Source organism: Xyrauchen texanus, chromosome 41, assembly GCF_025860055.1.
Source record: "Xyrauchen texanus isolate HMW12.3.18 chromosome 41, RBS_HiC_50CHRs, whole genome shotgun sequence".
Taxonomy (NCBI): Eukaryota; Metazoa; Chordata; class Actinopteri; order Cypriniformes; family Catostomidae; genus Xyrauchen; species Xyrauchen texanus.
Window position 1 is genome coordinate 11303303 of NC_068316.1, and position 21562 is coordinate 11324864.

Consider the following 21562-nt stretch of genomic DNA (forward strand, 5'->3'; position numbering starts at 1 on the left):
AGAATATTAAAGAATCGTTGTTTGATGGACTTTTGAGATGTTCTTGGAATTCACATAATTCATATGTCTGCTTCCCAGTTTATAAAAGCATGTTGCATGGGCCAACTTAATTTGAAATACATAACATGAACAAATTTGAGGTGGGTTTTGATGATGTAGATTTGGTTGGGGAGGGGACAAAAATGTCTTAAATCTAGAGTCCAGTCTCTGCAGGACCTGTGAGAAGCACTAAATCGTTTTAGCTCTCAGAAACGGACAGACCTCATCAGAGCTGCAAATCAGGTAATGCTGTTTATTTCCAAAACAATTATCGACCATTTTTTAAATATTCCTGGATACATTATGGCCCTCATGCTATAAGGGCAAGCATGAATATAATGTAATGAAGACATTTATTATTAAATGTTACAAAATTCAAAATGATAGAAGTCTTTGTATTTTCTCACTTCTTTATTTCCAGGGAAGGATGAGGTGGCATATGCTCTTTTGGGTTTTCTTTATATGCTTTCTTGCCAATAATCTCATTGGTAAGCAGTATAAAATGTATTATTCCTTTTATCACTATTATTATTACAACTATTATTATAGGGCATTGCTTTGAAAAGCTATAACAATAATAAAAAGAAAAATTTGAATATAAGAAATGCTATAATTCTAGTATATTTTGTAGCAATTGTTTTTAACAAAGTAGAATCATTTGATATATTTCCTATTTTACAATTAAACAAACTAGAAGAAATGCTAAAGAACAAATCATGAATCACAGCTGGTAAATACTGAAAACACTATGGACTTTGAACAGAATTTTGTGTTTAACAGTGTGTACATAGTTAAGAATAATATTTAGGGAGGAAATTCACACATTTTTTGAATCCTCAGGGGGATCCACAGTCCTCTATGTCTGAATCAGTTCTTTGTAAGGGAGAAATTCTCATTTCATTCACTCTTCCTCTACCTTCTCCTCTTACAGGTGCCAGATTCATTCCTGAAGGGGGTAAACAGACTACCAACTCATTTTGTTTACACTACACTAATAGTTGCACTAAAAATTCCCAAGTTATCCCTAAAGACACAACTTTTATTTAAACAAACAGTCTGATTCTATGAAGGTTAAAACTCTTGTTTGGTGCTGATTTTTTCCAACCACTGTTTTCATGTATGCATGTCTGTTAATGCACGATTAGAGACATATTTAGGCACATTTATTTTGGAATGCAGGAATGCTACTTGGTGTATTCCAAGGAATGCTTGGAATACACCAGCTCTCTGTTTCTCTCACACATAGCACCCTATGATGAGGCTCCAGCAGTGCCCTACTGGCCATATTCCACCTCAGATTTCTGGAACTACGTGGAATACTTCCGCAGCATTGGGGCCTACAGCCAGATTAATGAAATGGCCAGAACTTTCTTCGCCCATCAACACCTGGGTGACACGCTGGGCTATGAAGCGCCAGAGCAGCATGATCACTGAGTGTGGATGTGATTAGATCATGTACTAGTTAGTTTATGTCATTAGAAGTTAACGATAACATTTGTAGAAATAATACTAAATGCATTCATAGCTTTAGAATGTTGCATTTCCATTGTGTGCTATATCCTTAAAAGTACTACCAGTAACATAAAAGACTCTAGCAATTAGTTTTAATGTTGTGTATTATTAGATTCATTGTTTGGTATTTTACTAGCCTTCCTTTGTAAGTGCAAATGTACTGCAGCTACAAAAAGTGACGGAGACAGAAAAAAAGCAAATGTTATGTGTGTGAATCATACAGTATTATGTATATAAACAATAAAATGGCATCCTGGCGCATAAAAATGATTTTAATACCATCATTACAATAAATCTGAGCGAATCAGGGCCAGTTCTCCAACCGAGCCATTGGACCAGTTTTCTAGCCGGTTGCATTTTCATATCACACACACACACACAACCGGAAACCGGGAGACTCGTTTGAGGATTTGCTTTGGTGAATGTAAGACTGAGCTGTATTGCTGAATAAATACATAAGTTGGCAATTAATTCATCTTTGAATTTAAACACTCATGCCGAAGATATGAAGCCAGCAATCGATGAAATGTTTCCTGAGGGAGCCGGTCCGTATGTCGATCTCGATGAGGTTTGTCTTTGCACATGTTTGTATGCGATAGTCTGTCATAAAACATCTGAAAGCGTGTCTTTAAGTTTAAACACAGTCTACTTGTTCATATTTCGCTTATTTCTCTCCGTATAGACTACAACATGTCCGTTGTATGGCTTTTATATTGCAAAAGTACAATTCCCCACAAATACAGATATTATTAGTTAAATTATTTGTGTTTTATGAATAACAGCATTTGTGGCTCGTTATTTGTTCTAAAATGCATGAATTAATTGGGTTTACATAAACGAATTGGCAAGAGACATGTATTGATTGCCGAGTTGTTTTTCCTTGCCATTGTCGCAGGTGCGTACACACTGCCAGCGACTTTATCGCTGCAGGTCGCCAGTGGCTGGCGGTGAAGTCGCTAGTGGGTGTTCCCACTACTGGTTGCCTAGTAACGTTTATAAATGATATTCACGGATGTCATTCCATTGCTGTTGACAGCGAATCTCTTTTCTTGCCACTAAAAACAAACATTTTGGAGCGAAAAGACTAAATATAAATGGAATCAGTACATAAAATGCTTTATATCAAAGATGAATGTGAAACCAGGCGTGCTGTTTGCCAGAGCGGCTGTTTATCTGCGGCGAAAATGCAAATGCCGTTCTGTCTGGGTCCATAAAATCCCCGCGATCTCAGATACACTTTTCCACGCAGTATTTTTCTTAAAAATGTCCTTGTGCGTGGGAAGAGACATATCATAGAGCACTGGAAAATTTCTAACAGCAAGAATTAGCCTTTCATCCATCTTTCCGTTACTGCAGGACCTGAGAGAGAGAGAGAGAGAGAGAGAGAAGGATCACTTGAGCTCTCCCGTCGTCTCTCCTGTTGGCTGTCGCTTCCGTTAGTCGCTCCAAAGTTGAACTTTTCTCAACTTTGTCGCGTCGCTGGACACGCCCACATCTAGCGCCAACGGTCGCGACAGCTCGTGTCGCCGGAAGTCGCTGTGCTCGCATTTAGTGGTGGGAAGTTCGGATCATTTTACTGACTCGGATCTTTGAGTCTCGTTCAGCAAAATGAACGAATCTTTTTTCGAGTCATTTCGTTCATTTCAGCAGAATATAATTAAATGTCATGTTAAATAGCCCAAAACATCAAGTAGTCTACTTACGAAAATGTTGATTCAATTTGAAATAAATAAATAAAAATAAACTATAGGGTAATGCAGCCAAAGCCAATTTATAAGAAACCGAAATGTTAATTTATTAATTGGGTCTTAAGTTTAAGCTATTGCAGTTAGTTCACCCCACCTCCTTTTTCTCCGCCTCTTGTGTCATCGGGTTCGAACTTCAAAACGTTAAAAATACTTAGTTGTCGATGTCGACTCGTCAGTGTCTGTGTGTGGGCCGTGTGGTGTGACAGCAGCCAATGCACTCACTGACTGCATGCACATGCAGCATACCGGTCCGGATCCGGAAAGATAAATGATTAGTTCAAGTCTCGACTCTCGAGTCTTCGGGTTTGGGTTCGGCCGGGTCCGAGTCTTTCGTTCTTCCTGTCAGTCCCATAGAGACTATGCTGTCAGTACCGGAAAGAGAAATGATTAGTTCGTCTCTTCGGTTCGAGTCGTTCGTTCTTCAAGTCAGACTCACAAACCCATAGCACAGCACTATGCAGAGACAGAAATGATTAGTTCATCTTTCGAGTCTGAGTCCTTCGTTCTTTTGTCACGTGACAGCCCTATTAAATACTTAACCTAGTTCATAATTCACATCATTCTTACAAACATGTTGTAGTTAGTTTTTTATTTGATTTTTACTTTTACAGTTACATGTTACGTTTCTGGTCTCAAATTGTATCTTTTTTCATATGTATTTGTGAATTTCTGTCATGAAGATTCTTTTCTATAACATTGAATGTAGTAATGTAGAATGTAGTATTCATGCATTTTTCCATTCATTATGTTTTTTAGTCCATAAAAAATCACCTAAAAAGTCTACGAGTTGTTTTGTGAAAAGTCACAGTATATAACTTAAATATGCAGTTATTTAATAAACCTATTTTTTTTTATTATTTTTTGCCAACAATGCTTTAAAAAAAATTGGATAACTATCCAAAAAGGAATTAAATAAAAATAAATAAAAAATAAATAAGAATGAAAAGGACACTATAAAGCCACAGAGTGACCATATAACTTAAATCACAATATGCAAAATGCATAGTGCTATGGGTTTGTGAGTCTGACTTGAAGAACGAACGACTCGAAACCGAAGAGATGAACTAATCATTTCTCTTTCCGGTACTGACAGCATAGTCTCTATGGGACTGACAGGAAGAACGAAAGACTCGGACCCGGCCGAACCCGAAGACTCGCGAAAGATGAACTAATCATTTATGACTTCATGTACCTTATGCGATGTTGCGCGCATGCACGGTCAACACAAAATGAACGACTCACTCTCTGAGACAACTCGGTAGTCCCGAGTCATATTAAAGATTCGTTCAAAATGAACGAATCGTTCATGAACGACACATCACTACTCGCATTGAAAATGAATGATATTGAGTCGTTGTCGCGCGCGATTTCGCTGGCAGTGTGTACGCACCTTTAGGCTTGCTCACTGGATATATTAAAGATATAGTTCACCCCAAAATTAAAATCTCTCATCATTTACTCACCCTCATGCCATCCCAGATGATTGCGACTGTCTTATGTGGGACACAAACAAAGATTTATAGAAGAGTATATCAGCTTTGCAGGTCCATACAATACAACTGAATGGTGGCCAGAACTTTGAAGGTCCAGAAAGCATATAAAGACAACATGAAATCCATATATCTTCAGAAGTGATATTATAGGTGTGGGTGATAAATGGATACATATTTATGTCCTTTATGTATTTTCTACTTTCTGCCCAGTAGGTGGCGATATGCACAAATAATGTGAAAGGCCAAAAACAATAGAAGAAGCATGTGAAAGTGGAGATTTATAGTAAAAATTACTTAAGTATTGAGTTTGTGCTTTTTGGACCTTCAAAGTTCTGATCACCATTCACTTGCATTTTGAGGACCTACAGTGCTGAGATATTTGTCTAAAAATCTTTGAGTTCAGCAGAAGACCTAAAGTCATTCAAATCTGGGATGGCATGAGGGTGAGTAAATGATGAGAGTTTTCATTTGTGGGTGAACTATCTTTAAGGCATTATTCTGTGAAAAGCTGGAACATTTTAGCATGAAACAAACAATATCTAATGTGCAAATAAACTGACTTGACTGAATGTAGGTATGATGTGTGTTGACAGGCAGGGGGTAGCAGTGGACTGCTGATGGACTTGGCAGCCAATGAGAAGGCAGTGCATTCAGACTTTTTCAATGGTGATTCACAAAAACTCCATACATGACTGAAATCTCATTGACCTGATGTCCAATATGGGTTCAATGTGAAGAAATTCAATGATTGTCAAAAATGTAGTTTTAAAACATTGCATCTTATAATGGATATCTGAATTATTATTATTTTTTAAATAAGTTTACATTACCTGTTTAAGGTTATTACCTGAATTGTGCCTAAACTAAAAAAATATATATATTAAGTTGATGTTTTCTTTTGTTTGCTTGGCTACACAATATTACTGAGTGCTTTAGTTAGCAGACTCCACAATTTTATTTATGCTTTCCACCTCCCTTATACAGTGAAAATAAAGGTAGTTCCAGCTTGGCACAGGATGACCTAAAAACAGGCAGTTAAAGAGTAAAGGAGGTATGAAGCTGGGCTCATGTAAAGCACTTTTATTGGCCTTCATTGGCTCCAGCGCAGCAGGTCTTCCCTCTTTAGAGCCTCTGTATCCATCTGTAGTGTTTGATGTCGCTGAATACGTGTCACTCGGGGGCATTTTTATCAGGGGGTCTTTTTGAAAGATTTACAGAAAATAAGCCAGATCCCGGACAAGGGTTTATAGTCTTATTTTATTAAAAGTACAAAAAGAATGGAATATTATAGATTCATGTGTGCAAATGATTAAAAAAACAACTACTTATTAAGGCTGTTTTACATCAAGGTATTCTGAGGTGCACACATTTGATCACATTTTTGTTGCTGACTAAAAAGTACTGAATGGATATTCAAAGAGAAAAGATTCCTTGTGTTGTGCATAACTTTTTACACTTTTGTTCCCACAGATTTTGAGGATCTATTTGATGACGATGATATTCAGTGATGAAAAGGACAAATAGGATGGATTTCATGATTGTATAAAATTTGCATTGTTGTACATGGAATTTGTTTTATCTTGTGATGCTATATTGTGAACTTTTAAGTTTTGTTTGTCAATAAACTTTTGTGAAATAATAAGACTTCCTCGTGCCAGATGTTTCTACATTGAAAAAAAATCACAGACATTCCAAGTCAAAAGTTGGAATTATTGTAAATGTTTTTCTTCCCTAGGCTGAAATCTGTTTCTAGTCTTGATTGTTGGTTTTTGCACATTCCCGAACACCTGTAAAGTGGCATAATTACATGTGCGATCCACTGTTAACATAAAGACAGATGTTTTAGACTCATCTCTGACATTGAAATTTTTTTTATATATATATATATATATATATATATATATATATATCTGAACTGACAACATAATCACTTTTTCTGGTACAATCACAATTAAACAAGCCATACATTGATCCCTGACACTGCCATATCAAACAGTGTTTTAATAGTGAATTATTACTTCTAAAGTAATTCTATACTGTTAATTGTGCGATGATGTATTGAGCTGGTGCTTGGCGTATTAAAATTCACCCTTGAGGCTTTCACACTTTTTGCTACACTCGAGTGCATTTCATTTGCGATACAATAAGCTGGTCATAGATATTCGAATGTTCAATCTCTTGTGGTTATATGCAACGTGTTACTTACATGGACTAAAATGTAAATCTTCAAACTTATTGGCCAATTTTAACTAAAAGAACTAAAACAAAAAATATTTGGGCTTGTATGAATACTCAGAAAAACAAACAAAAAAAATGTTTAAATTCTCAAGTTACGCAAGTTTTTTTTATTTGCCACCAGTAGACCTGAAATCAACTATAGAAATCCACAAAAATATTCAGAGCAATTGCAGGTGAAATTAGATTTGTGTTGTCTTAAAATAAGTGTATTTATAGAAATGACAGAAAGTTCATTAAAACATTTTCATACATGCTCACGTCCTGATTTTTTTCCCCTTCAGCATTTTTCCTTCTTTCCCCTCAAAACATTAAACAAGAGATATTATCTTCTATGCTGTCTCTCACTCTGTCTATAATTACAACACCTTATTGGTCGACTAGCTGGCCTAGAGAAGGCCAATCGCAGTGTTCGAAGCAGCATGCACTCGTCCCCATGGGATGCACCTTTTTTGTTCTTAATTATCAAGGTTGGGTTTAAATTGTGACCAGGTTTTCAGTGGTAGCACAGTCTATGTACAGGGGTGTGTTGATACAGTAGTACATAAGGGATTTGGCTCACCATCCTCTTGCAGCCAGTCAGCTGTAGTTGAACATCAAGGCCCAGTCAGCTCTGTGGCAGACTGCCTCTGCCCAACGGTTCACATCCTAACACAGGTAAGACACTTAAACCCTTGCTTCAACTCATTTTGTCAGATTAAAAATGAATAACTCCTTACTTAATATAACAATTGATTATTCTAGATTTAATTACACATCATATAAGTATTTAATTATAAAAGGTGCCCCAGTTACAGAGAGCAAAAAACTGCTTAAAAGGTGTACAAGATGGGAACTGACATGGACAGTGATATTATGGGATAATATTTAGCTTCAAATTATATAAGTGATTTTATAAATTAAATTGCAAATGTACAGCTGAGAGATACACAGAACTCAGGTGTGAATTGAACAAAAATTTTTTTAACATTAAAGGTATTGTTCCAGATTCAGTTCAAGTTAAGGTCAATCGACAGCAAATGTTGATTACCACAAAAATGAACATCCCTCCTTTTCTTTAAAAACAGCAAACATCAAGGTTACAGTGAGGCATTCACAATGGAAATGAATGGAGCCAATTTGTAAGCGTTACAATACGTTTCAGCAGTATAGCCACATGACGTTAACAGTATGCATGTTAATACGATTTTAGTGTGATAAAATTACTTCTGTGTAATGTTACATTTTACACTCTAATCACACTTTTATAAATGCATAAGCTTAAATATACTGTCTTTAAACCCTTCAAAAATGGCCCCCATTCACATCCATTGTGAGTGCCTCAATGCAACCTCGATTTGTGTGTATTTTAAAGAGAAGGAGGGATGAGTCGAAATAATGTTTTTGTGGTATTAACATTTAACCACAAATGTTTTCGATTGAGCTTAACTTGTATTGGACCTGGAGTATTCCTTTAACCAATACATATGAAACTTAAAATACTTAAAATTGAAAAATCTATAATATCAAGAAGTGGAGCAATGTGTGTTTTCCAAGTAGCAAGCTCTCTCTCTCTCTCTCTCTCTCTCTCCTCTCTCTCTCTATCTCTCACACTCATAATAGCTCATGTTAATATAAACTCTCATAACTGTTATTATATTCTTTAATATAAAAGTGCATCATATCAAGTTAGATCTAGTCTAGATAACACATTTATATCATGTTTTTAAGAATTTTGCTTAGCATGTCTGAGAAAATATGATGATTACATTAGAAATATAGAATTCAAATGCTATAATTAATATTAAAAAGGAAACAATTAAAATGTTATAATTAATTTAATTCATCCACAGGAATCAGGAAGGTTAAGGATGACACGTTTGAGGGGATTTTCCCTCTTCCATGTGTTCACTGGAGTGCTGCTAGCAACACTGTTATTACCTGGTAATATGATTCAAACTGCTCTACAGTTTTCCTGACAGTTTTTGTATTTACAGAATAATGTTTAACAGTGTATATATATATATACACACAATTCTGACAGATCTGGAATTTCATAATTGAACTGCTAAAGAGTAATTTAATATATTCATAACTCATTAACAGTTCTAAGATAAAATTCCAGATCTGTTAGAAGCCCCTTTGTATCATCTGACTGAAATCCCCCCAAAAGCCCTGTTGCAAATGAGGAGCTATCAGGTGTCTGGGTGCCAGGCCTTTGCTTTTACTTTGTAACTGGTAAAATAATTAAAGGTGGTCAGCAAAACTCAAATACCCCAGTTTCCAGATGTGCCAGCACTTTTACAATCTCATAAAAATAAATATGCTGATAAAGAGCAACATTCACTTTATGTCCCTAACACAATGTTCAAGACACTGAGATCTTCTGTTCAGTATCCTCACATTAAATACAACATATCCAAAACCCACTTTTTAGCAGAGACAAACATCACCTTCAGAAACATATGGTGGAAAATTTGCTGGTTCATCCATTTTCCCTGCAATGCTAGGATAATAAGGTTCACCTGTAGGTATGCTTTTCCCTTAGTAGATTTTATTAGTTTTGCTTTTAGAGGGGCCTAGTTATCGCAGCCCCCCTGCTGCCAGGCATCAAAGTGCTGATGTGCACTGTTTGAAGATTAATTTCCTACAATACCCAGTATATTACCACCGTCCCTTCCCACCCAAACCTGTAAAACTGCATCCTGCTTCCCTCAGCCCATTGGGTCATTATTGTCTGTAAGCATTTTGTGCTCTGTCTTTGACAAATGCAACATCTGGTTGAGACCTGGACCCCCTAATTTTTCCCCTCTCTCTACCCTTTTTTGTATAACAGGGTTTCTGCTGGCTGGCCCTGTAGCCCAGCGTTTAAAAGGAGATGGTAAGTATGGCTTATGCTTCTGTTCCAACAGTGTCTTTCTAAAGTCTAAATCCAGGAATCCAAAAAAGCTCCAAACCACAACATAATAATTTGCGTGTTTTACAACTTTTAAAGCACATTGTTATAGTGTGAATATAAGGTTTTCACAAAAAAATAACTATTTTTCATAGATGGAACCAATGATGAGGCAAGCCCAACAAGACTAATTCGCAACAGGAGAAACATCAGTTGGTACAAGCAGCACTCTGACTTCTGGGGTTGGTACAAATACTTCACAGACACTGGAAATCAAGAAGGAGTGAGTACAGCAGTTATGACCCACACAGCAAACACAATGCCCCTGCAGGTCCTACAACAAGCTTAACCCTCTGTCGTTGAGATATTTCAGATGTTACATTTCTGTGTTTATGTTTGGAATCCCAGAGACTCCAATAATATATATATATGTAAAAATCGCTTCTTATTTTCCTTCAAATTTGTAATATGTTCCTCTGATCTAATTGAAACACAGTAGGCAGATATTATTAAAGCTTTAGACCTCAGTTGTATCACTAAGTGAGCACACACTTTTCAGAAATGTGACTGGCATTCATTCTTGTAATGTTGTTTCTACTTGGGGACAATCTGAAACCAGCAAAAAAATTTAATAAAAGAAATCCAGTTTACTTACACAGTGTACACATGTGAAAATGCATTGCATTTACTTAGGTTTAATAACTAGAGTTTCAGAGACACCAAACAGAAGTAATGTTAAAAGTTTTCATGAAGGACCTTTGAAAAATGTTATTAATTAGAAATTTTGTTTAAAATCAGCTCAAATATGACAAGTTCATTAACTTTTTTTTAGTTAATAAAATGCCATCATGGTCTTTGAGACCCCAAACTGGATCATGAGACTTAATCTTATAAGGATGAGATGTATGCCTCGATTAAAGTTCACCAAAAAAATTAAATTCATGCCATTCAAACTTGTGTGACTTTCTTCTGAGAAACACAAAAGAAGATCTTTTAAAAGAATGACTGATTTGTTTTTGTCCATGCAATGCAAGTCAGTGGGGTCCAAACCTTTTAAAATCCAAAAAGGACAAAGGCAGCATAAGAAGAATCCATATAACATGATTGGTTTAATCCATACCTTCTGAATCGATATGATAGCTTTGTGTGAATGACAAAAAGCTAAACGCAGTCTTCCACCCAGCTCTCCAATTAGAGAAGCTAATTTACACAACCTCACACTTGATGCTGAGAACTTCCGGTTGTATCGTGCACATGTCAGTTCTCGCAGAAACTTGCAAACGTGCATGTGTCAAGCACGAGAACATGTGAATGCATTTCTCACATAAACATGCATTGGAGAATTGGGTGGAAGGAAAGCATTTTGGTCAATAAGGACAGAATTTTTGCTTTGTTTATCACCCAAAGCTATCATATTGTTTCAGAAGATATGGATTAAACCACTTGAGCCAAATGGATTATACTTATGCTGCCTTTATGTCCATTTTGGAGAATGAAGCTACATTTTGGAACCCATTGACTTAAATTATTTGGACAAAAACAAACCATTCATCCTTCAAAAAAGATGGCATGAGGGTGAGTAAATTATAAGAATTAAAATTGTTCCTTTAAGGGTACTTGTGTTTTGTGGTGCTTGCTTAATCAATGTACAGAATCAAGACAATTCGTTGTTCTCTCAGGTTGCACAGTTGGATCGCGTCTATCTGGCCTACTTGCAGAACAAGAATCGTGCTGAGGCACGGCGCTCCTACAAAGTGTACCTGCAACACCTCGGTGACATCTACAAATCTTGTGTTGAGTCTGATGACCCAAACTGTGTGGCCTCCTATACAAGTAGGCCCAAACCCAAAGCTGAGCCACCAGTGCCTGCTCCAGTTAAGTCCTGTGACCCTTACAGAGATCCACACTGCTTGTATTCAATGGGATATTCGTATTATCCATACCTGGCCCCGGCCCCGGCGCCTGTCAAAGCTGCAGCTCCTGCTCCTGCCCCTGCTCCAGTGAAAGCCGCAGCCTACCTCCACACCCCTGTGGTGAAGGATCCACATTCTGGCTACTACCATTATTCCCAATTGGTGCAGCCCTTCCTGTCAGCTCAGCAAAGGGCTGAGCTGTTGCGCATCTGTGAAGCTGAAGACGTTGAGTGTCTGCAGTACCACCTGCGTGCTGCTTACGGATACAAGCCTGCTGCTGCCCATGGATACAAGCCTGCTGCTGCCCTGGGCCCATCCTATGCCCATCTTGGCTGTGACCCTAAGACTGAACCTCACTGTCTCCCCCACCTGGTCCAGAAGGCATCATCTGGTCTGTACCAGAGTTATCCACATTGTGACCCCCGTGTTGACCCATACTGTGCTCATGCTGCTGCTCTGGCCTCTGCCCAGAACATGGAAGCCCCATCTTCTCCACCCACCTTGGACAGACCTTGCAACCCTCTCTATGATGACAACTGCAACCCTCTGACAGCCACAAGGTTTGCCAGCTTGGCCCCTCAAAATGCAAAGGATGAGCCTGCATCAGAAGACATGGCCATGCGTGCACCACCCAGCCCTCGTCACGACCCTTACACCATGTTCCGTGATGCTTCTGCTGGGGCTGATATGCGTAGACGCCTGCCCAGCCAACTCCAGCCCCCAAGGCACCAACCGGAGGATTCCCAACATCCTCTGGGACCCAGAGGCAAGACCAAAGAGGGGTATGACTGCTTCATTGGCTATGATGAAGAGTGTTATCCATTAGGTTCCCAAAATGAGCCCCGCTCTGGTGTGCACAGAAAGCCATCCTTCCCTACCGAAGCCTATGAGCCCCACTTAAATGCCGACGGAACCAGAAATGGGGTAATTGAGCCTGACCCTCACTGCGACCCAGAGTATGACAGAAATTGCCGTTTACGCCGCTATGAGCCTGAGGCGGCCGAACTTGCCAGTCCTTCAGCTCAAGAGGAGCATCAGCCAACCCAGGAGCACCGTGATGAGCAAGCCCACCATGAGGAGGTCCCCCAACATCGAGAGGAATCGTACTCTGAGACCCCAGGCTACGACCAGCAGCAATATGACGCCTACATGAGTGGGCAGGAGGATCCATATGCTGGATATGGCCCCCAGGACCTAGGAGCAGCTAGTTTTCACGATATTCTGAGAGGTTACGGTGACCGGTATCCTGGTCAGGATGACCACCGTGCCTACACAGGAGACTACAGAAAGAAATAAGGAATCCATGACAACGTATGCCAAGAAATGTAGAAAAGGACACAATGTCGGTTGTAGATAAATATTGAAATGTACGCTAATAGAAAATATGCACACGCCAACTGCCATGATATGTAAAGACACAATATGGTTTGCTCATATGTAATTTCATGTTTTCTGTATTTCTTAGCTTTAGAGTCTCATAGCACTTGCATAGGAAATCATTTATTTGGTTCTTGTGACTTTTTGCTGATTCCATTGGCCCATGTAACTTGACTGTGTGTTGCAGTGCCTTTAGGAGATTGACTTTCAGACAGGGAGAGTGCTTAGTACTTTCCCAATGCCCTTTTGATGGAGTAGTATGTGAAATAGCTCTTCATATCTTTGTGAAAAACCCCCAAAACAAAACAAATATTGTTTAAGAGGTGAATAGTGTACATGAATATAGTGTAATCGTGACCACCTCTCCCATCTTTGGCATTTTTCCTCTGTAGATTTACCTAGCGATCTCCCTACAAATGAATGTTTAATGAACTTCTGGACCCTTGTTTTTTTTTTTTTTTTTTTTTATTGCTTAAAATGTGACTAATTTGTTTGCAAATTATTTTTTCATTTTATTTCTTTGAATGTTTCAAATAAAAGCTTTAACAATCTTGAGCTGTTTTTGGATATTTGTTATAACTAACAAACTGGCAATTTAAACAAACTAATTATTTCTACATTTAACAACTGTTATTTCAACATTATGATTGCACTATAGCAGACAGTTTATGAACAGGATGTCATTAACAAAGCAATCCAAACCTACATACTAATTAATTATGCCACTTTTTCAGCTTTATTCACAATGATAGTGAAAACATGATGACATTTTCAACACCAAATTAGCATATAAACACAATCACAGTCTGTGTCCATGTGACAATCAATTTGCATGACTTCTTCAGAATAAAAATCACTAAACTGACTTTTATTCTGTGGAACACAAACAGAGATGTTAGGCAGAATATTAGCCTTAATTTCCATTGACTTTCATTTGATTTTCTCCCCCCATACAATACAGTTAAAAGTTGACTAAAGATAACATCTCTTTGATTGTTCTAAAGAGCACAATCGCTTTTTGAATTTTTATTAAAGAAAAAATGTCATATGGGTGAGTATATGATGACACACATTTTATTTTCCCTTTAAAACCCTAGAAAGGGTCCTAAGAAGTGGTGACACATACACTGTACCTCCACTAGCCTAAGAACACTTTTAATACATTTTAATAAATACAAATTCTCAATAGGATGATATAATAACATAACTTAATTATCAGGTCATAGCTGAGAGTGTTGGTATATAGACTGACCTTGACCATTGATTATAAATATCTCAGAGAATGAAGCATGCTAAACTGCACACCAACTGCTGTACTGGGAGGAAGCCAGTTGGCTTAGATGTAACATGTCTTGGCTATTGACTGAACTAAGAGAAGATGTAAACAGAGACAACATAAGCTTAACTTCAACTTTCCAAAAGATGATGTGTCCCTTCTGATAATAACAGATTAGACCTGCATGAACTTCCAAAACACAACATTTGCTGGCGATCAGCAATGCTGAACTTTTCAGCATTTGTTTTAATTTAAATGCTGTTTCATTAAGTGATGACTGCACAAAAAACCCAAACACACTGTAAATAACCTTGGCATGCTGTATTAAACCATTAAGGATATGGATACAGATATAAACTGACAAGAGCAAGAGGTATGTTTCAGCGTCTTCGGTTATCAAATGGGCTGCTTAGTATTTTAGGAGTCAAAAGGAAGCCAGTGAAAGTGGAGTCATTGTTGTTATCAGCATAAATCTCTGCATCAAATATGTCTGCACCCTCATCATACAGCTGTAACCAAATCTCATCTCCAGCTGCTAAGTTTAAAATCGCCCCTCCTGAGGCCTGATCCAGATTTCCATTGTGGAACTGGTCAAGTGTGAAAGCCACAGTCCGGCCGTTTTGGAACATGGCTACCTTGGTCTCCTTCCCATTGATGGTAAGGTGATACGTGAAGTAGTAGATCCCAGGAATAGAGCAGCGAAACTTTCCAGAGATGACATCATAGTTGTGCTGCTCATTGTAGAAGGTCTTGGTAAAGCGAATGGGACCTATGGTGGAGCTGATTTTACCTGTGAGTCCCATGCTAAAAGCTGAGTGGTAGGGGAAGGAACTCTCTCCATGCGCTCCTTTCAGACCTGGATTTCCAGGAAACCCTCTTTTCCCTGCAGATCCCTCATCTCCTAGCTCACCAGGCTCTCCAATTGGCCCTTTGGTGCCTTAACAAAGAAAAGGTCAGATTAAGATAATTTTTTTAAGTCAAAACTGAAAAACTGAGAATCATCCACTCTTGTGTTGCTCCTGAAATGCTTTCTGTATGATAACAAATAAATAAAATGCAACTTTTTGTTATGTATTTTTGTTGTTTAAAGACATTCATGCATTAAGTGTTACTTCAGTGTCCAAATATTTTTTTGGGCCACTGCATCTGTGCAATATAACGTTAAACGTCTGCAAATTACCTTGGTCTCCAAAATCTCCCTTTTTGCCCTCACGTCCATCCCTTCCATCCCTTCCAGGGATGCCATCAAACCCAGGGGTGCCAGAAACACCCCTCATCCTGCGGGCACAGGGCTCCCAGCTGTCCAGTTCAATTAGCTCTGTGCCCTCGTCCTCAGAGATGCCCAGTCTGGCTGCCATTATTACCACACAAAGCACAGCTATCCATTTTGATATTGCTGCAAGAGCCATGTGATCTGTTCAAAAAGCACACATTTCTTTTAACAATGTCAATAAAAGCACAAGGAATCACATTAAATAAGATTCTGGTCAACAAATGCTTCTCTTAAAGAGTTAAGTCACCCTAAAATGAAAATGCTTTACTCAACCCCATGTCATCCCATATGTGGATGACTTTCTTCTGCTGAACACAAATAAAGATTTTTAGAATAATGTATCAGCTCTGTAGGTCCATACAATGCCAGTATATGGTGACCAGAACTCCAAAAAGGAGATGAAGTCATTATAAAAGTAACCCTTAAGACTCCAGTGGTTAAATCAATGTCTTCTGAAGCATTCCAGTTAGTTTTGGGTGAGAACAGACCAAAATGTAACTCCTTTTTCACTCTATATCTACTTGGTGAACATGATTTAAAGCTTGATTACACTTCCTATTGCATCATATAGCGTTCTGCGCATACATCAAGGAATAGGAAGTATAATCGAGCTTGAAATCATGTTCGTGCCTAGAGACTCTAATGACAAGATGTACAGTGAAAAATAAGTTATATCACCCAAAACCAACTTGATCACTTCAGAAGACATGGACTAAACCCTTGGAGTCTTATAGGATTACCTTTATTCTGACTTTATGACTTTTGGAGTTCTGGTCACCATTCACTTGCATTGTATGGACCTATGGAGCTAATATATTCTTCTAAATATCTTCTTTTGTGTTCATAAAAAATGAAGAAAGTCATACACATCTGGGATGGCATGAGGGTGAGAAAAAGATAGGAGAATTACTTTTTTTTTTTTTAGAACTATCCCTTTAAATTAATTTAGAAAATGTAAATTTGGACAAATTATTCTCATATAATTTTCCACATTAAAAATGTTGTTAATTCTATGGGTAATATTAAGAGTAGAAAACTATTTGTTGTCATACCTTTTTATCAAAAGTGTGTCATTACAATCCTTTGTGTAGAGTGATAGCTTGAGCTGTTGTCCTGTTGCGTTTTTGGAAGCTTGTGTGTCTGTTTCTTCTAACCACCCCTAAAAATATCTTACATGACATGCAAAGCAGCTGGTGGTATTAAACAACCTAATGGTCAAAGTCACACTCTCACATTGAGCAGATAAGATAGTGTACGAGTTAGAGCATTAATTGTCTGGGTAATGTATTAGCCATTAAGTTGATTTATTCCATTTGCCTGAATTCATATTTAGTGTGAATCTAAGGGCAATTGTATGGTGCTGATTTGTGAACTGAATACAATATTTCTGAGCATTAGGGGTATTTTTCAGGAGGGCAGAGGAGCAGACTGGACTACTGTCCAGTGAAAGTGTGTAAGAACTATTACCCTTAAACTTAAAAAAATAAATAATAAAAGACCTGATTTATGTTGGATTTTTCCTTGCTGTGTATCAGTATACACTATAGCCAGCTACCATAGAACCTCTGATATCTAATCATTGGGCGCCGCCTTGTGGCTGATATCATGTGTTATTTCAAGTGCTTTTAACAGAGATATTTAGTTTGGAAGATACAAGAAAAAAAGCTTAAACAAACTGTTTTGACGGTTTTCATCTTTTACTGTGGTGACAAAACATTGCAAACAATACCCACATTATTCTTTAAACTGTTCTCCATAATAAATTGATCAGAAGCACTATTTATCTATTTACCATATATCAGTACTATCAAGAAAGTCTGGTCTAAACGTTATTGAATTATTGACATCTAAACCTACCTGCCTCACCATTTAATGCTGTAAGCAAAATAGCATTCCTTGACTAATTGAACATGGTTGTTTGTTATTATAATTTACAATGCAGGGGGCCTGGGTAGCTCAGTATGCATTGATGCTGACTACCACCCCTGGAGTGGTGAGTTTGAATCCAGGATGTGCTGAGTGACTCCAGCCAGGTCTCCTAAGCAACCAAATTGGCCTGGTTGCTAGGGAGGGTAGAGTCACGTGGGGTAACCTCCTTGTGGTCACGTTTAGTGGTTCTCGCTCTCAATGTGGTGTGTGGTAAATTGTGTGTGGATTGCGGAGAATAGCATAAGCCTCCACATGCTGGGAGTCTCCACGGTGACATGCACAACAAGCCAGATAATAAGATGCGCAGACTGACTCTCTCAGAAGTGGAGGCAACTGAGACTTGTCCTCCGACACCCGGACTGAGGTGAGTAACCACGAGGACATACTGAGTAGTGGGAATTGTGCATTCCAAATTGGGAAGAAAAGGGAAAAAAATAAATAAAATAAACAATGCAGAGTGAATATTACTTAGTCATCATGAAACGAACCTCCTGGACTTTTATTTGGATTATTTTAAAAGGATATGAAAGTTAATTAAATGCTAAAACCTGAAACCCTTAGATATGAAAGGAGTTTGGAAGCCATCTTCTAATCTCTGTTTTGCTATAAAAGGTCAGTGTATCTCACGCAGATCCCTATGCATCGCCTGACACTTCACTTGACTAATTGTATTGCTTGTATACTGATTATAAAATGCCAACATATTTTGGTTAAATTGTTATACTCAAATATCATGACTATGAATAATTGCCCTCCTATTTAGCTTTTGAATTACAGTAGCAACATCAACATTTTGGTACTGCATATATTTGTTTAAGCATATATCTGGTCTGCACACAATGAACACATTAATTGTATGGCTGGTGAAAGCAAAAACTCACTATCCCATTAATTAAAATTTTATCAGTAATTGCTAAATCTGGGTTAATTACTCAGATACAAAAGGCTTATAATGAGATGTCCTTTAAAGCTGTTTTTGTATTTTTTTATTATTCATTAATTTTGTCAGTGCTTTCTAATGTTTACTATATTGTACAAAAGAATGAGCACAGCAATTATTTGCATAATTCAGAGAATTAAATAAGAAATGTGATGATTTTCTATAAACCAATTCTCAGCACAATGACCTTTGTTTCTTTTGCTAAGAATTTCTTTTTTTTTTAAATCCTTTTTAAATATTATCAATGTAGATTTACAAAAGCATTTTGTAGGAACATTGCAGAACAGGGTTCTCATATATCAGGACCCAGATATACTCAACACAATACCAGCATTGTTAACTGTCATGATATTACTATCAACTACATAGGCCCAACAATATGCAAAATTACAAACATGACATAAAAAGAGAAAACTGACAATTTTGTAAATGCATATACAATAACACAAGTATGATTTACTAGCCTAACACAAGGAACAAACACTGACCAAATATTGTATTAAAGCCACATTACGAAGTGACAAATTAATTTTTGCCAAAAGGCTTGTAAACATAGCCTTTGACATCAACAGCAAACTCTATGGGATGCATTTTCTCCTCCCATTAAAAGTTGATAATCCTAATTTATTGTGCTATGCTACCTATACATAGCTATATGGTTTAATTAAATTGTATTAATTGCATTTAGCATTGTTTATGTCCCTGCTGTCCCCTGTCAGAACAGACCTGTCAGACTGATCGCACATTGAAATTGAAAACAGTATGCTGACTTTTCTTTACCTAAAACCGGTCTGTGCTTACCGAAATGCGAAACACTACCCCCAGTGGCCAAAGAGGTAAATGTTGTTGGCTGTATGGGCAAGTCTGAGCTCCATTTCTCAGTTAAAATGTTCATGGAGGGATGCCAAAAGCAAGTTATAATGTGAGTTGTTTTCAGCTGTACAGGATGTAATACAATAAAGAGTTACCAATTTAACTGTACCCCCCCCAACCCAAACCCCAAACACTTAAGGAAATCCATCTAACACAACTAATGCATCTGAAGGCAAAGAGTCCATAATTGAGTCCATTCAGGGCACACTACACTGCACTAATCAGTGTCGAAATGTAAACAGCTATGCACCAGTTACCATGGAAACATATGGGGAATCTATAGCAAGCAGTAAAATAGAGTGTCAACCCCGTGGCTTAGAAGGTAAAAGGTAGAAAAGCCCTGCAAACTGCTTGAATGGTATAAGGCAAACAAAAAGGGCTAATCTTACCATTGCAGATGTTTCCAATATGCCCAGTTAAAGTAATTTCATGCGCGTGTGTTTGCAGCTTTAAAAAGATACCTCTGCAATTGGATTTTACAGGTAATGGAGGAATAATACCATGAAAGGTTTATTATGATTATGACAGCTTCATTTGTTGGGGAAAATATACAGTAATACTTTTCACGACTTCCCTTGCTTCAAATAAACAGTTTAAAACTGTAACTTGGATGAAAATCTTCGTTAGCAGAAAGTTGTCAAACGGAAGTTTGAGGGAATGTTCCAAAAGCTGTCAAAGTCTATCTCAGTCAGCCAAGCTGCTCATAGCTAGATCAAACAGATGCGCTGCTGGATAAACATTAGCCAAATGACCCCCAAATCCCCTTAATCACAAGCAGGATATCATGGGATTGGAAAAAATGAAGATTGGGGAAAATTAATTGTGTGCCAGTGAATCCAACAGTTGATCAAATAATGTGTTCAGCAAGTTCAGCTCATATGCCTCTAATGATTAGCTTAATGAAATTCTCTGTAAATATTCACCTCTGAACCCCTCTACATCTAGAGAGGCTTAGCATAAGACTTTGAGGAAGGCCACTGTGCTGATGATTTATGGCAGCACGGTGGATAATTTATCAAAACCTATCTGTTATAGACTCCTTGAAATCGCTTGCTGTTCACAGTTTTCGCCCCTGTGTTGACATATTTCCTATTGAAACAGTAAGTTTGGCTGGGGCATAGCGAAAATAACAGACTGAATGTTTCTTTTAACTTGACGAGGAGTCTAAAAAAATGTGCTGCTCATACACGAAATGCAGGAAAACAAACAAAGACAAGAGTATAATGCATGTTGACAGATAAACAATTTAAAAACACCACAGACAGATGCAAAATTGAAATGTTTGTGGAAGAAACATTATTGAATGACACGACAGAAGCAAGAGTGATCAGTTATGTTTCAAATAAGCTTTGTCTCTGATAGATTTACATTTATTCATTTGGCAGATGCTTTTAGCCAAAGCGACTTACAAAAGAGGAATACTAAGCACATCACCTTAAGGAGACAGTGGTACAAAAGGTGCTATATTACACATATATAGTTTCACTAGCATCAGAATTGTAGTATTCAAGACAGATGCAACAAGAATTTGTATTTATTTATTTTTAATTTAGTGACTGGTTAAGTGCTCATGGAAGAGAGAAATGTTTTGAAGACAGAAACTGAGTCAGCTTCAACGATGGAGTTAGGAAGGTCATTCCACCAGTGTGGTATGATGAAACCGAAATTTCGGGGAAAGTGTTTTGGTGCCTCTTTGTGTTGGCACAACAAGGTGCCGTTCCACAGGCTTCTGTTGGGAATGTAGCTCTGCAGAAATTATTTTAGGTATGCTGGAGCAGACCCAGTGATGGTTCTGTATGCCAGCATCAGAGCCTTGAATTTGATACGTGCATCAACCGGCAGCCAGTGGAGAGAGACCAGGAGTGGTGTAACATGCGCTCTCTTTGGTTCATTAAAGACCAGACGTGCTGCTGCATTCTGGATCATTTGCAGAGGTCTAATTGCACATGCAGGGAGGCCTGCAATGAGAGTGTTACAGTAGTCCCATCTAGTTATGACTGAACAAGCAGTTGTGTGGCATGTTCAGATAAGAAGGGTCTTATCTTCCTGATATTGCAGAGTATACATCTACATGATCTT

At 37.8% G+C, this 21562-nt stretch overlaps 4 protein-coding genes across 4 annotated transcripts; 3 read left to right on the plus strand and 1 right to left on the minus strand.

Annotated features, from left to right (window-relative positions):
- The first annotated feature begins 209 nt into the window (after nucleotides 1-209).
- otos (otospiralin) lies at nucleotides 210-1812 on the plus strand. Its single transcript, XM_052114095.1, has 4 exons — nucleotides 210-282; nucleotides 461-527; nucleotides 971-994; nucleotides 1286-1812. The coding sequence occupies exons 2-4, from the start codon at nucleotides 467-469 to the stop codon at nucleotides 1471-1473; spliced, it is 273 nt and encodes a 90-aa protein (XP_051970055.1). The 5' UTR covers nucleotides 210-282; nucleotides 461-466; the 3' UTR covers nucleotides 1474-1812.
- A 113-nt stretch (nucleotides 1813-1925) lies between these two features.
- Nucleotides 1926-6434, plus strand: cops9 (COP9 signalosome subunit 9). Its single transcript, XM_052114096.1, has 3 exons — nucleotides 1926-2119; nucleotides 5386-5458; nucleotides 6263-6434. Exons 1-3 carry the CDS (start codon nucleotides 2057-2059, stop codon nucleotides 6298-6300), a joined length of 174 nt encoding a protein of 57 aa, XP_051970056.1. The 5' UTR covers nucleotides 1926-2056; the 3' UTR covers nucleotides 6301-6434.
- Nucleotides 6435-7544: 1110 nt separating this feature from the next.
- Nucleotides 7545-13624, plus strand: and1 (actinodin1). Its single transcript, XM_052114307.1, has 5 exons — nucleotides 7545-7684; nucleotides 8860-8950; nucleotides 9843-9887; nucleotides 10058-10185; nucleotides 11582-13624. Exons 2-5 carry the CDS (start codon nucleotides 8878-8880, stop codon nucleotides 13109-13111), a joined length of 1776 nt encoding a protein of 591 aa, XP_051970267.1. The 5' UTR covers nucleotides 7545-7684; nucleotides 8860-8877; the 3' UTR covers nucleotides 13112-13624.
- Nucleotides 13625-13876: 252 nt separating this feature from the next.
- Nucleotides 13877-16869, minus strand: LOC127634570 (adiponectin-like). The gene is made up of 3 exons (XM_052114185.1): nucleotides 16794-16869; nucleotides 15649-15882; nucleotides 13877-15405 (listed from the first exon to the last, which is right to left on the minus strand). Exons 2-3 carry the CDS (start codon nucleotides 15875-15877, stop codon nucleotides 14849-14851), a joined length of 786 nt encoding a protein of 261 aa, XP_051970145.1. The 5' UTR covers nucleotides 15878-15882; nucleotides 16794-16869; the 3' UTR covers nucleotides 13877-14848.
- Nucleotides 16870-21562: the final 4693 nt, after the last annotated feature.

Excerpts from the sequence above, each read along its gene's own strand:
- otos (XM_052114095.1), top strand. The coding sequence starts at position 467 with ATGAGGTGGCATATGCTCTTTTGGGTTTTCTTTATATGCTTTCTTGCC. Across the intron at positions 528-970 it reads TCTTGCCAATAATCTCATTG|GTGCCAGATTCATTCCTGAA; the intron begins GTAAGCAGTATA and ends CTCCTCTTACAG. Across the intron at positions 995-1,285 it reads CAGATTCATTCCTGAAGGGG|CACCCTATGATGAGGCTCCA; the intron begins GTAAACAGACTA and ends TCTCACACATAG.
- cops9 (XM_052114096.1), top strand. The coding sequence starts at position 2,057 with ATGAAGCCAGCAATCGATGAAATGTTTCCTGAGGGAGCCGGTCCGTAT. Across the intron at positions 2,120-5,385 it reads CGTATGTCGATCTCGATGAG|GCAGGGGGTAGCAGTGGACT; the intron begins GTTTGTCTTTGC and ends GTGTGTTGACAG. Across the intron at positions 5,459-6,262 it reads GCATTCAGACTTTTTCAATG|ATTTTGAGGATCTATTTGAT; the intron begins GTGATTCACAAA and ends TTGTTCCCACAG.
- and1 (XM_052114307.1), top strand. The coding sequence starts at position 8,878 with ATGACACGTTTGAGGGGATTTTCCCTCTTCCATGTGTTCACTGGAGTG. Across the intron at positions 8,951-9,842 it reads AGCAACACTGTTATTACCTG|GGTTTCTGCTGGCTGGCCCT; the intron begins GTAATATGATTC and ends TTTGTATAACAG. Across the intron at positions 9,888-10,057 it reads CCAGCGTTTAAAAGGAGATG|ATGGAACCAATGATGAGGCA; the intron begins GTAAGTATGGCT and ends TATTTTTCATAG.
- LOC127634570 (XM_052114185.1), bottom strand. The coding sequence starts at position 15,877 with ATGGCTCTTGCAGCAATATCAAAATGGATAGCTGTGCTTTGTGTGGTA. Across the intron at positions 15,406-15,648 it reads GGGAGATTTTGGAGACCAAG|GCACCAAAGGGCCAATTGGA; the intron begins GTAATTTGCAGA and ends TTCTTTGTTAAG.